Source organism: Scylla paramamosain, chromosome 14 (genome assembly GCF_035594125.1).
Source record: "Scylla paramamosain isolate STU-SP2022 chromosome 14, ASM3559412v1, whole genome shotgun sequence".
Taxonomy (NCBI): Eukaryota; Metazoa; Arthropoda; class Malacostraca; order Decapoda; family Portunidae; genus Scylla; species Scylla paramamosain.
The window spans coordinates 21,204,923-21,218,636 of NC_087164.1; the positions used below are offsets into that span (position 1 = coordinate 21,204,923).

At 42.6% G+C, this 13,714-nt stretch overlaps 2 protein-coding genes across 5 annotated transcripts in view; both read left to right on the top strand.

The window, feature by feature from the left end:
* LOC135107004 (uncharacterized) overlaps window positions 1-8,821 on the top strand; it is a 23,629-nt gene extending 14,808 nt beyond the window's left edge. For 2 of the 4 annotated variants that reach the window (XM_064016529.1, XM_064016530.1), the window contains exon 2: window positions 7,272-8,821. In XM_064016529.1, the coding sequence (XP_063872599.1) occupies window positions 7,272-8,625 (1,354 nt within the window). In that variant the 3' untranslated portion in view covers window positions 8,626-8,821. Of the gene's footprint in view, window positions 551-6,214; window positions 6,593-7,271 lie in introns of those variants that run through there. The other 2 variants (XM_064016531.1, XM_064016528.1) reach the window with 2 other exon arrangements.
* A 4,308-nt stretch (window positions 8,822-13,129) lies between these two features.
* Window positions 13,130-13,714, top strand: part of LOC135107008 (proton-coupled zinc antiporter SLC30A2-like) — a 37,537-nt gene continuing 36,952 nt past the window's right edge. The window contains exon 1 of the mRNA XM_064016539.1: window positions 13,130-13,251. The gene's annotated coding sequence lies outside the window, so the exon portion shown is untranslated. The remainder of the gene's footprint in view (window positions 13,252-13,714) is intronic.

The following is a 13,714-nucleotide window of genomic DNA, read 5'->3' on the forward strand; positions in this document are numbered from 1 at the left end:
CGTAAGTGTGGGTCAGGGAGGCAAGAGTACGGACGGCGGTGAGGGAAGCGGCACGGCACGGGGCGTCGCGTGGCCCAGCAGCAGCAGCAGCAGCAGCAGCAGCGGGGCAAGGAAGAGGCAGTGTTGCAACAGACTGTGCTGAGTGCGTGTCTTTATCAGCACCCGCTCCACTCACACTCCCTCTCCCTCCCACCACCATCACCACCACTACCATCACCGCTACTCCCTCACCAACCAATCCTCTCAACACTTCCTTGCCGCCTCCCATCCGCCGAGCTGCGAGCCTGCGATACTCAGTCTTGGGCAGGGAGTGACAAGGCCAGCACGTGTAGCGCAGCGCCCGGTGTACAGTGACTGATATGTGCAAGTGGAAAAACAGTGTGCCAATCCGTGCTGTGAACCTGAGAAACAGAGTAAAGGAACCTCGGTGCGCTCAATGAGAAAAGTGTTTCAGGAATGTAAAGTTTCCCTCAAGGAGAAGTGCTTGGGGCAAGGCCTCGAGTGAGCGCGTGAGTGCTATGCTGGTGGTAACGCCGCACCGGAGCATGAGGTACAGTCCACGAGTCAGAGGGGCCGGCCAGTGCAGTGTGAGGGCAGAGTTTGTACATGGCAGTGATTTTAAATGCGACTGTTTATTATCTTTAAAGGCTATGAGGCCAGGGAGTCTAATGAGGGTTTTAAATGCCACTGTTTATGGTCTTCATTAAAGGAGTATACATCGTAGTAGCCTGCATCTATGTTCCTTGCCGGGATATCAGCTTATTCTTTTTCTTTCCTTATCTGTCATTTATTTGTGAATAGCAAGTAAATTTTGCAACAAGATTTATCATAAATTTTCTTCTCTGCTTCGGTACGCACTGAATGTTATACAATACATTAGAACAATCTTGACTTGAAAAACAAAATGAAGACGATAATGCTTTCTACTGATACATTATGAAAACTCCGCGAGTATAAACGCCTTATGTCACCAGGGATTTTAATGTCTTAGATAAGAACCAGACTTGTGTTATGTATCACGTTACCTCTAAGCCTGCGTTCTATGGTTCAGAGGCTTTCACTTCAAACCAGAATAAGTTCAAGAGCCGCTGCATGATAAAAAAGAAAGATAACAACAAGTGTACTGTTATCTACCACGCACGTCTGCTTGTTGCACTTAGTCTAAGATAATAACAGTCACGAGTAAACAATGCTTTACTTTCTCCTCTTTCCTGTAGTGAGGATGCTAGCATGGTATTGTTAGTGCCGCTTTTGAGTGCACAGGATGTCTACAGAGGGTGGGACTTTGTGAGGATGTTAGTGTGTTTTGTGTTTGATATATCAGATACTCTATCCTGTTTTGAGTGGTTGAGTTGACACACACACACACACACACACACACACACACACACACACACACACACACACACACGGAACTTATTGAGGATGTATGTCAGCTTTTGTCTCAGAAATATCCAGCACTCTATCCTGTTTTGATTCCTGAAAATGCCACACACATACACACACACACACACACACACACACACAGAGACACACACATACACACACACACATAGTGGTAACGTCCTCAACTGTCTCTTTGGGGGGCTAAAGTTCGTACCGCGCTCAGGGTCACCAAAGGATTTTCACTAATGAGGGAGCGGTTACTGTTCGCCTTGAGTAAGAAGATGGGATGGGTTGTGTGCGGCGTGTTCAATGTCCTTCCCTCACTCATACATAGGTCGGACTGTATGAGCTTTGGTCCGGAGGGTATAGGCAGCGGTTACGACTCAGCACGTGATCCCCAACACTGGTGATTCACACACACACACACATACACAATAACCAAAGTATGCCATTCATCCTCCCTCAGTCCGTCAGTCAGTCATCCAGCCAGTCAGCCAATTCTCCACTCAGCATTGTGAGTCGTGACAGGGGTGCACGCCTCGCTATTATCAAGGCGAGGCACCAATCTGTATTATGACGGGTTGCATTGGTAGGAGTGTAGGAGTAAGCGTGACTTGTTTTGCTTATTTTCTTTCAATCTACAATACGCACCACAATGTCTAGATATGAAACGACAGTCTTTTTTTTTTTTTTTTTCTTATTCGAGATCCAGACAGAAAACCTAAACAAACTGCACTGGGTCTGTTGACGAGAGTGGATCACGCATGTGTGTGTGTTACGCTGATTGTTTCTTCTCGTTGTGCAAGCTAGAGAGAGAGAGAGAGAGAGAGAGAGAGAGAGAGAGAGAGAGAGAGAGAGTTAGTTACGTATACTACTTTTTTTGTATGTGTGTTTAGTGATGGTGGCAAGGAAGTAACCGGCTATCCGCATATAACTTGTCGGTCAGGTAGTCAGATCCCTCACACTTCACCTCAAAACTTCATGCTTCACTCCACCAGTACTACACCAGTAAGCACAGAGGGCCAGGTGCGCTTGCCATCTTTGCAGTTTCGTTTAATCAGTGACTCCTCTCGTTCACTGCGGCCCACGTCAATGAGACATCACTAGGAATGCTTCTATGTATATTCAACCTAAGAATATTCATGAAAACATCAATAAAAATAAGTACACTCTATAATGAAAATTCCCACTGCTTAACCTAACTTAACCTTCTCTATCTTATCTTGATCTATTATTTTTTTTTTTTTTGGGGGGGAGGGGAGAAGTGGAAAGGGGGATAAATCTTTTGGGTGTAATATTTGTGGGGGAAATTTACCTGTGGGCCACTTACGGTACACGTCTAGGAACGGAAATTCAAGCATTGGTATGTCCGTCGGCGTGCATACCGTGCATACGTACATTTGTCCTAAGGGGCGATGAAGCAGTCTTGTAAATTTCATGTCTACAAATCGGACGGGAATCAGTATATGGGCTTATGAACTGCTTTATATCAAGAACTCCATAAGTGTCAAGAAGAATAAGAAACTTGATACCTGGAATTAGTTGTCTTTTAATGAAACATTTTGTATAACACATCTCTTCCTTAGACAACTATACCTGTAGGCAGAGGAGATGTACGTACGTGTATAATTCTGTCCAGTCATTTATAAACATTAAACAGCGACCATATAAGGGAGTCGCATTGATTACACGACCTGAATGCATGACCTTCAAGGATGCGTTCAGCCACCGCAGGCGCTTTTTCTTGCAGTCAGTGGCCTATAAAGCATTCCTCCCACCGCTGCTGACTGATCCAAGGCAGATGAACTCGGTCACTCATCCGCCAGCTCTGTGCCCGCCAGGCCACCACTCGTCCCTAAGGGCTCGTCTCCATGGCCAGGAATGTCGCTCAACCTGTCCAGACGCTCGCCTTTGCACGTCACCATGCACGCGTGACCTTCCCGAATTCTGCTGTGAAGGTGACGTGTCCCGTGAAAGTATTTGGTGTTCTCTCCCGCACCAGGGACATCTTGACAGTTGTGTACATAACATAAGGGAAGCTCCAAAAAGATAACAGACACACACGTGGTAGTCCCTAAAACATACATGCTTATATCCACTTATCATCCCCGTCTAGTAGTGTATCTTATCTTATCCTTATTGGCTTGGTACTAACAGCTTGATTAAGGAGTCAATTTCAGCTATTTACCGCTCTGTCTGAGGGCCAATATCTTCCTATCTTTTTCTTATTATCAATCTTTTCACTATTATGGTTGTCCTTTGTTAAAATTGAGGCCACTGTAAAGAATTGTTTGCTTGGACACACACAGAAAACAAGAGAATTGGAGATTAATTTTTGTCTCTTCCAGGAACAAAACTATGTGAATGACTGTCCTATAAAAAAGTAAGCGTTTGAAAAATTTGTAGCCTTTAAATCAACACTCGATAATAATTCTTCTTCCACGAGGACATTTACGGATCTTTCTTGGTATAGCTGACCGTTCTTCACTGTTTAATAAGAGGCCGTAACAGAAATAGGTAACATTGTCTAAACCGCCGCGTATTTCTCAACTCGCCACAAACATACATGAAGAGACGAGGGGACTACAGTAAACACGGCAAGGCTTAATTGAAAGAGGCTGGCCAATTACTGAGGGTGAGTCACACTTCTAAAGGCAGCAGCGTGTTATACGAGCGGTGAGATGCCAGCTGCCCTCAAGGGTGGACTACATAAATCCTCTGCCCGCTGTGGACTCCCCTCAGACTTAATAAAATAACGTGGCGCTGGTTTAGAGTGTAATATCGAAAGACATCATAGACAAAAAAGATGTTTAGAGGGTAATTTCGAAAAACATCACTAAGAAAAAATTTAGAGGATAGTTTCGAAAAAAACATCACTGACAAAAGATGATTAGAGTGTAATTTCGAAAGAAATAGCTGACAAAAAAGGAAAGGAAACAAAAAAAAAGTTTAGAGGGTAATTTCGAAAAACATCACTGACAAAAAGATGTTTAGTGTACGTAAATTCAAAAGACATCATTGATAACAAGCTGAGTGACGCAATAGCTCAAACATCTAAGTGCTTACAATAACGATTCTAACCAGCAAAATAGTTTAGAGCTTCTCAAATGAAGTAACAAGTCTCTTACTGTCATTAACACTCAAGAGGTTAATAAATGCCTGGCTAATTCTCAAGGCTTTTTTCCCAGGATGCCATCAGTCCCTAAGGGCGCTTTATATTGCTAGAGATTGACCTTATTCTCCAGGGACAATACTAACACTTGAGCGAGTGTCACGTATTCCCCTGACTGACTCGTTTTGGCAGGGATGGGAGTTATGCCTAATGGGAAGAGACTTATTGCTGTCTCTCAAGTGTCACAAGCAGGTGGTTCAATAAGTCACGGTTTTTTTTGTTTTTTTTTTATTGGATGGTTAATGTTCTCTAGTTTACTTAGTCCTTGATATGATGTTGTTCCGCCACCTCAAGCTCCTTTAGTCAATCGATCAATCAGATAATTTATCAGTCAGTTACATGATTATATTAGAGGACTTTCTTATTGAGGGCATGTTGAGGGCATGTTTACGTTTGTCACTCACAAGAAGAAGAAGAAGATGAAGAAGAAGAAGAGGAGGAGGAGGAGGAGGAGGAGGAGGAGGATTGAGAGGCAGAGGAAGAGGAATAATAATAATAATAATAATAATAATAATAATAATAATAATAATAATAATAATAATAATAATAATAATAATGAGAAGAAGAAGAAGAAGAAGAAGAGGAGAAGAAGGAGGAGGAGGAAGACAACAACAACAACAACAACAACAACAACAACAACAACAACAACAATACGAGGAAAAACAGAAAAAAGGCAACACCGTACCTTATATTCGGGTATTGAATAAGAAATGTGACAGTGATATCCAGTGAGCACAGACTTAACTAAGCGTAACACACCAATGCCTTCACCATCACCGTCACCTTTACCCTCAGCAGGATCACAGTACTTTGTTCGTCACTTTTGAAAGAAATTATGATCTTCTTGAGGCAGATTGTATATGGTGTGGCCGTGCAGCTATCCATAAAATCAACTCAAGACGATATCTCCATTTTCTTCCACAGATCCTCTTTTTGTTTTCTATTAGGAGTTGAGTAACCTGCTCTTATTTTACTATTTAGTGTTTTTTTCTGATCTGTTAGCCCTATCACTGCAATAAGGGAAAATTCACAGCACTAAGAATTATGTACCTATGTATGAAATCTTTATAAGTAGGTACAAGAATGAAGGGGATGAAAAAGAACAGATTTTGCAATTTCTAGTCTGTATAACAAGACTGTATAATGTTTGGAGATGGCTGTAGAACAAGAGGAAATGTCTCAGAGTGGTTAATGACTGAGGGAAGATGAGCCAAACAGCAGAGGATGAATTAAGAATCTATATTATCTACTCATCATTTATGGGGTTCTGTAAAGTCACTGCACACTGACCAGACGCCCTTAGGCTGAGGTAGATGCGCAAAACACGGAGTAAGTGAGAGCGAATGTTACTCAACTTGTGGCCACGACTAATAGGTACAGAGGTAAATATTTCCACCCAACATCATCAACACTACTACTAGTACTACTACTACTACTACTACTACTACTACTGTTACTACTACTACCACCTACAGTAACCAATACCTGAATTGTTATCGTTATTATTTTTTGTTTGTTTGTTTGTTTATGCATATATTTATTTAGCTGTTTGTTTGTTTTACTGCGTCTTTCTTTAAGAGAGAGAGAGAGAGAGAGAGAGAGAGAGAGAGAGAGAGAGAGAGAGAGAGAGAGAGAGAGAGAGAGAGAGTGTGTGTGTGTTTGTGTGTGTGTGTTTTCATGTTCGCTTTTTTATTGAGCTGTAGTGTTATCTTATCGCAGGTGATAGAAAGAGAGATAGCGTGTCTTGCGTGGGAGTGCCGTGGTGCTGCAGTGGGACAGGTCATGGAAGGGAACACCACCCACCCATAACACTCACAAAAACTACTAACCTTTTGGGGCGGGTCTTAACACTACGTATATTGAAAATCATGATATAATTTAAAACTTGTATAGTGTGTCATTGAATATTGTTTTCTTTCAGTGAAGTGCAGGAAGAAAATGGATGTTTCAAGGCTCTCTTATTAGAGTTCTAACCCACGGCCCCGGGGAGACAATACTAATCACATCAATTATCTACAAAATTGTATCCGTGATGTAAGAAACTTCAATCAAGTGATGCAGGAATGTTTTAATGGCCATGAAATTAGGAAAATATAATAGCCGATTTCCTGTAATTTTTCTCCTTGACAATAGTATTACATGGAGTTATTTGAATACGTAAAGAATCACTTAGAGTTCGCTTGAGACAATGTTAGACTTCATTGATATCTGAATATTAATGAAATGTACTCAGATGGGTATTGCGTTTAAAGAAAAGTTCGTTATTAATACCATATAGCTAAATTAACACTAACATACATGACAGCAATGCAACAAACGTTACCACTGTGATTGACAATGAGCACAGTCAGGAGGAAAATGGGTGGACTCTGCTGTACACTGTTTGGCAAGAATCCCTCACTCATGATCTGACTATGTGACGAATACATTGCAGCTGTTCATTCTCAAGTGGATTTACAGTGATGGAAACAAGTAACAAATACCGACTGACACGTGTAGAGAAAAACAATAAAGATATTTCTCTCACAGACATTGAGATTTTACGACTCTTGTTATTAATGATTTTATTTACACGTCTAATAGGAGAGATGAACAGTTTAGCGTTATGAGTATGCGGTATGTTAATGCCTCTTAATTCTTTATGATGAAGGAGCAAGATAGGGTTAATTATCCAGCTTTATGTGTCTAACAATACCTCTTTTATTCCTTACAGGAGGGAGGAGCGGTGTGTGGCAGGCGTTGCTTCCAGACGTGAAGGAGGAGCAGAGGAAGGGGAAGGGAAAGCGAGAGTCCAGAACTACAGCTACACCACCAAGTTCGGGTGGGTGTTTCCCCGCACCAAATCGAGGCGGCAGGGAGTGGTGGATGCGGTGTGGCTGCGGGAGTTCAGCCAAGACATCGAAACCCTGCAGTCGGAGATCAAGAAGCAGGCGGCGTTTGCTTACGGTGATGAAAAACCAAGTCATCAAAGAGACAATTTACGGACAGAGTGTGGCAGTGAGTGTGGTGGTGTGAACATGAGTAACTGTAAAGAGTGTATTAGTGTTCCTGAAATGGCCTCCAGCTCTCGAGTGCCTGTGAACTCCTTGGTGCACACGCGTGGTCTGGAGTCCAGTCACGATAGCTGCAGGGAGGTGAGTGGCGGTGAGGGGAGCTCGAGGGCTTTTTCCTCCAATCAGGGATCCGCTAAAGTGAAGGTACAAGTATCGACTCACGACGGGGAGTCTTCTGGGAGCGGAAAGTCGTTTGTGTTAGACTCGAGATTCAACACGTACACAGTCGGTGCCAAGTGTGACGAGTACAGTAGCATGCAGAGTGACATCTCGCGGGACAGCGGTATCTACTCCATTGATGATCCGAGCATCGTCTCTGAGGCGTCAGGGGATAAATCGCTCCTTCAAGAACTCGGGGATGCCCTTGGTGACCAAGACGTGTCCCTCGAACCCTGCATACACTGCGGCTCGTTGCCCATTGAAGACATCATAGCGGCCAGTAAGGAGAATACCAGCCGTCCAGTGTGGCTGGCGAGATTCAGCAGCAGTAATGACCTGTCGACGGAGTGGGGATCTCAGGAATGGGAGGTGGGACAGAGCCCGAATATGTCCCCACTCAGATGCATCACGCCTATGGAGAGGAGGGAACACTGTGCCTTGGAGGACAGCGGCAGCCACGGCACACCAGCTTCAGTAGGTGATGAGGAGGAGGGACTCAAAGTAAACCAGTGCATGAACTGTGAGAAACTCAATGAAGAATCTCCACTGAACCATTCCCCATCGCAGCACGTCTCTGAGCTGGCCAAATTTACGCATTCCTTTCAAGTCCTCAGCATGCGAATTGAAGATCTGCGCTCGGGTCTGGAATGCCTCGCAGGGGAAGTGAACGAGAGCAAGAGTGACTTTATTAACCTGGAGAGGCGGGCGTCGCAAGTACTGGCCTCGACTGCGAACTCCCGGCAACACTTGACGAAGGTTCGGGCACTACAGCTGCTGGAGGACCGCCTGCAGGATGAGTGGTGGGCGGCGTACGATCCCACCAGCGTCTCTTGTCACGGGAACTATATTGTATGAAGAGGACGTAATACATTGTACTATACAGACAACACGCACATAGATTAATAATAAAACTACGTATAGAACTACCTTTTATACTATGTGAGTGTGTGTGTGTGTGTGTGTGTGTGTGTGTGTGTGTGCATAAATAAATACAACATTTATATACAAGACAAAATTACTATATACAAACTTAATAAAACTCGCAAAAACTGACCTTCGTGTACCTACCCTCTCAACACAACACAACATAGCAACACCTACCACTGACTCACCACCCCCACGCATGAATTAAACCCCTGAACTAACCTAACCACCGAACAGCCACGCTCAATGCAGTCTACCCCACGGGCAACCACCACTCCACTCTATCTAGCCGTAGGGGGCGATAAGGACGCCATCCATCGCATTAAGGAGTTACATCAATCACGTGGAAGAAGGAAGGAAAGCAGGAAAAGTCGAGACACAAAACCTGAGCGTATGAATAGTGTGGCACATTGTTAGTTTATTTCTCCTTACTATATGAAAGTATTTACCAGAGAGAGAGAGAGAGAGAGAGAGAGAGAGAGAGAGAGAGAGAGAGAGATTTCTTCCTCCGCTTTTGTTACCTGCCGTAAAACTGGGACGCTTTCAAGAGGGAGTAGAGAGCTGTAGCAATAGCCTGCTCTTTATCATTCCTATTGTTCAGTTTAGTGAAACTCTCTCTCTCTCTCTCTCTCTCTCTCTCTCTCTCTCTCTCTCTCTCTCTCTCTCTCTCTCTCTCTCTCTCTGTCTATTTATTGTTGTTTTTTTCCTCCTCCTTACTGTATGAGGAGAGAGAGAGAGAGAGAGAGAGAGAGAGAGAGAGAGAGAGAGAGAGAGAGAGAGAGAGAGAGAGAGAGAGAGAGAGAGAGAGAGAGAGAGAGAGAGAGGATGTTACACGTATTGTCACTTTCGAAAATCCAAATTATTGTGTAATAGTTACAATTATTGCACTTAATTTCTCATTAGAAGCAATTATAATGTCGCTGCTTCATTCTTTCTGCTGTACAAGTGAGCCAGTGATGTGTGTGTGTGTGTGTGTGTGTGCGTGTGCGCGCCACTTTGCTTTCTTTTTTTTACGATTGTGTGGACTGTAAAGGTTCATAATATCATGTATTCTGAATTATTTATATACTACACTATACTTCAGTCAATAAACTGAATAAACTTAACTCACTTCAACTCAAAGGTTTTACATCGTCACGTACTTTCAATGATTTATATATTTAATTATTTTTTTCGGTCAATAAACTAACTGAACTGAACTGAACTGAAGTGAACCATGCGTCAGTGGAGTGATAATGACCTTGATTCCTCGCGCCACGTAGCCGGTGTGACGCTGCTGCTGGTGGTGCCTGAGGTGCTGCTGGTTGGGGAGCGGGAGGCACGTCTGTTGTGGTGGCGCGCCTCAAGCCAGCACCGCCAGGGACAGCGAAGAGGGCGAGGCTCTGAACTATTCTGAAGCTCTTCTGGTCCGCACCTCCATTACTTTCAAAAGATTCTAACTGAAGTGATGAGGGTTTTTAACGGTGTTTTTTAAGGTTCTAGTGACGGATTAACAAAATTTCTACGTTGTTTTACAAGATAAACATTCTTGGGAACGCGGTTAATCATCTCTGTGGACTTTGAAAATAGTTATAGTGATAGAGCAGAGCGTTTCTATATACGGGCCTCTGTGCTGTGTGTTACGCAATGTGTCATGCAGTGTACCGTAAGTTCCCACAGACAGATTTTCCTCAAGAACATTCCACATACAGATTGCCATAAAAAAAAGTTCCTTCCTATGATTAAATTAGGTCAGGTTAGGTAGACGAGGTTCAGTTAAATTAGGTTACGTCAGGTTCGATTAAGTTAGATTATACTAGGTAAGGTTACTTTAGGTTAGATTAGGTTAGGTCAAGTATAGGTTGGATTAGATTATGTTAGTTTAGTTTAGGCTCAGTTTGGTAGACGAGGTTATCATGTGAGGAATTACTTTGAGGGAAAGTTCAAATGAAGAAGTCTTAGTGAGTAGAATTTACTGGAGCGGAGTTTATACAGGTGTCATTACAGACTAGTCACGCCTTCATGATGGATAAGAGGCAGCGTTCCTTGACAGAGCTGCCTTTTTTTACGGTCATCTTCACTCACGCAGCAAACTATCTTCCTTGGTGACTTACACTGCCGCCTCTCGTAGCGTGTACCACCTTCCATCATAACACGTGCTGCCCTTTTTATCGAGCTGGTATGGCTTCAAAGAATTACTCGGTACTCAAGTAATTACGTGATTATATTGGCAATTAGAGTTTTTTTTTTCTCGCTATGGCTTTTTATGGAGAAAACAGTTTAGCCGTCTATACAAAACCAAACAAAAAATACTATAATTCTTTCCTGCTAAACAATGGGATGAATTTCTAGTTAATTTGACCAGTGAGTGAAGGAGAGGATAATTCTTCGTAAGGGAATCTCCTGACTGGTATGCCTAGCGGGAGAGTCCTCCTTGTGTTTTTGTGTCGACCATCCGCTTACGAAGGAGACAAAATATGATGCTGGATATTTGCTTTCTGTTGTGTGGTTCCTCTCCGTGAAGGGCAGGTGGTGGCGCGACTCGGACCTCACGCAGGTAAAAGGAAGGTTTGAAAGGAATGCAACTGTGAAAGGAAAAAATAACAGGACGTAAAAAATAAGGGGGAAAGTGCTTTTTTTTCTTTTTTCGTTTAGTTGTAATTAGCACGAGGGCAGTGTGGGAGGCAGCAGCTTTATTGCTACGATAGGCGAAAGTAAATTTTTTTGGATCGCTCTCATAGAAAGCAAACATCAGTCACGGAGATTTATTCCCGACAATAAACCATCATGAAATATCCCTTGTCATTCAGTATATTGTCCCGCGCGTTACGGTACCCGGCTGCGTCCATGTGTCACTTTCACACCGGTGGAGACAACGATGCAGCTTGTTCCGAATTATTGAACATACTAATTACGAGTCCAGACCGATCAAGCCATGAAAAAAAAAAGAAAAAAAAAATCCACCTTATTTACGCCGATCACAACTAGAAAATATTTCGGTAATCAACACTAAAAACGATCACAGGAATTCGTGTAATTCTTAAAACGAAAAATGAGCAGACCAAGTGTTGTTTATGATAAAAAAAAAAGCCCACTAATTTTTGTGGTGTCTGGGAGAGTTTTCCGCCACGTTACTTGCTGCTTCGTTAATTTCTACAAAGTGTCGTCGAAGAGTCGTTTTCAAAAGCACAAACATTTAACACAAGCTTGGTACGTTACAGTGCATACTTCAGCCTTGAGTGTCCGGAGGATGCTTAATAGGTTGGATTTAGTCTTATTTTTCAATTATATTTATTTTTCCTGTAAGTATGTGTTATGATGCCAAATCTTGTACACCGCTGCCGCCAACATGTACTTTCTTTCCTTAATTTCAGGTGGATTTATTCTTTCTCATTTTTCTTCTTCCCTGTATTAATGTGCAAAGATGTTAATTCCTGTACACCGCTGGCGAACACTTGCTGTGCTTACTTACTTCGCTTTAGAATTTGTTATCAATTAGGAAAGCGGCGCTGAAAATTTCTTCCTCTCTTTTTTCTTTTTTTTCTCATCTCTCTCTCTCTCTCTCTCTCTCTCTCTCTCTCTCTCTCTCTCTCTCTCTCTCTCTCTCTCTTTCCACACATCGAGATTTTCGATCTTTTCCTCCTTTCCCTGACAAATAAAAAAAAAAAAAATAATAATAATAATAATAAACGACAGAACGCCATATTGCTGATGACCAAATGATATTTCCAGGATCAGCAGAAAAAAAAGAGAGAGAGAGAGAGAGAGAGAGAGAGAGAGAGAGAGAGAGAAAAAAAAAAAGAGAGAGAGAGAGAGACGGACCAGTGGCTGCGGAACACGTGGGAAGGACAGCCTGCCTGAGCCCCGATGTAACATGGACCTTTAAGAGATGGAGACACAGCTTTATATTTATAGCACCATAGGACTACAGTAAGCCAGCGGGAGAGTGTTTCATTGGGTCTTGTGTAGGTAGGTGTGGGAGGGGGAGGGGAGGGTGGACTGAGGCAGGCGTGGGATGTTGCGCAAGATATTCCAGTTAAGAGAGGATAAGAGAGGGGAAAAAAAAAAAGTTTGGTAGGGTTTTTCTCTTGAAAACAAACAAAAGCTACGTACAAACTACTACCTATTTTTTTTCCTTCTCTGGTAAAACGATTAAGAAAAATCTTCACGTGCTGTCACCCAAGACATACGCACAATATAATTATAAATTTTCTGGATTATGAATTCTCGACACTGAAAGAACTAGCGCGTGAAGTGAAACAAAATGAAATAGCGATAAGAAAAAAAATATAGTTTACAACGAGAGAGAGAGAGAGAAAGAGAGAGAGAGAGAGAGAGAGAGAGAGAGAGGAGAGAGAGAGAGGAGAGAGAGAGAGAGAGGAGAGAGAGAGAGAGAGAGAGAAACAGGACTGCAGGGATGACGCAAGTGGTTACATCAGAATATGCACACACACTCAGCCGCCACGCATCCTTCCTGACACAAGACAAGTGCCACCGTCCCGATCGCGGGTCTCCTCTTCCTCCAGCTCTTCCTCCTCCTCTATACAGTGCCTCATGAACCCTTACCTACAAATCAAGGTCAGATAAGATATATATGACTGATTTCGGCCCCACAGATGAATTGCATAAGTATGTATTTGTATTTAGTGGACAAAATATTAGGTCATTATCATATTTGTTCATTTCATAACTTGCAATTTCAGAAGCGTATTACAGAGTGTAGATCTTGTTTAGTATGTTGTTTCTTCATGTTGATGTGCTATATTTGGTCAATGCAGAAGAATACGTAAGAGAAGGTTTATAGATGCAGTGAGAAACGAGCTTTATTCATTGTAAAGTGAATCACGTATAGAGTACAGATCTTGTTTAGCATGTTTCCTTATGTTGGTGTGCTATATTTACCTAATGCAGGAGGAAGCGAGGAACACCTAAGAAAAGATTTATGAATGCAATGAGAGAAGACTTTAGTTAATTTTGAAGGCTGGAGTCGTAGAGTGTATTACGTAAAAATATAGAAATCTTTTTAACACGTCTTTTCCTT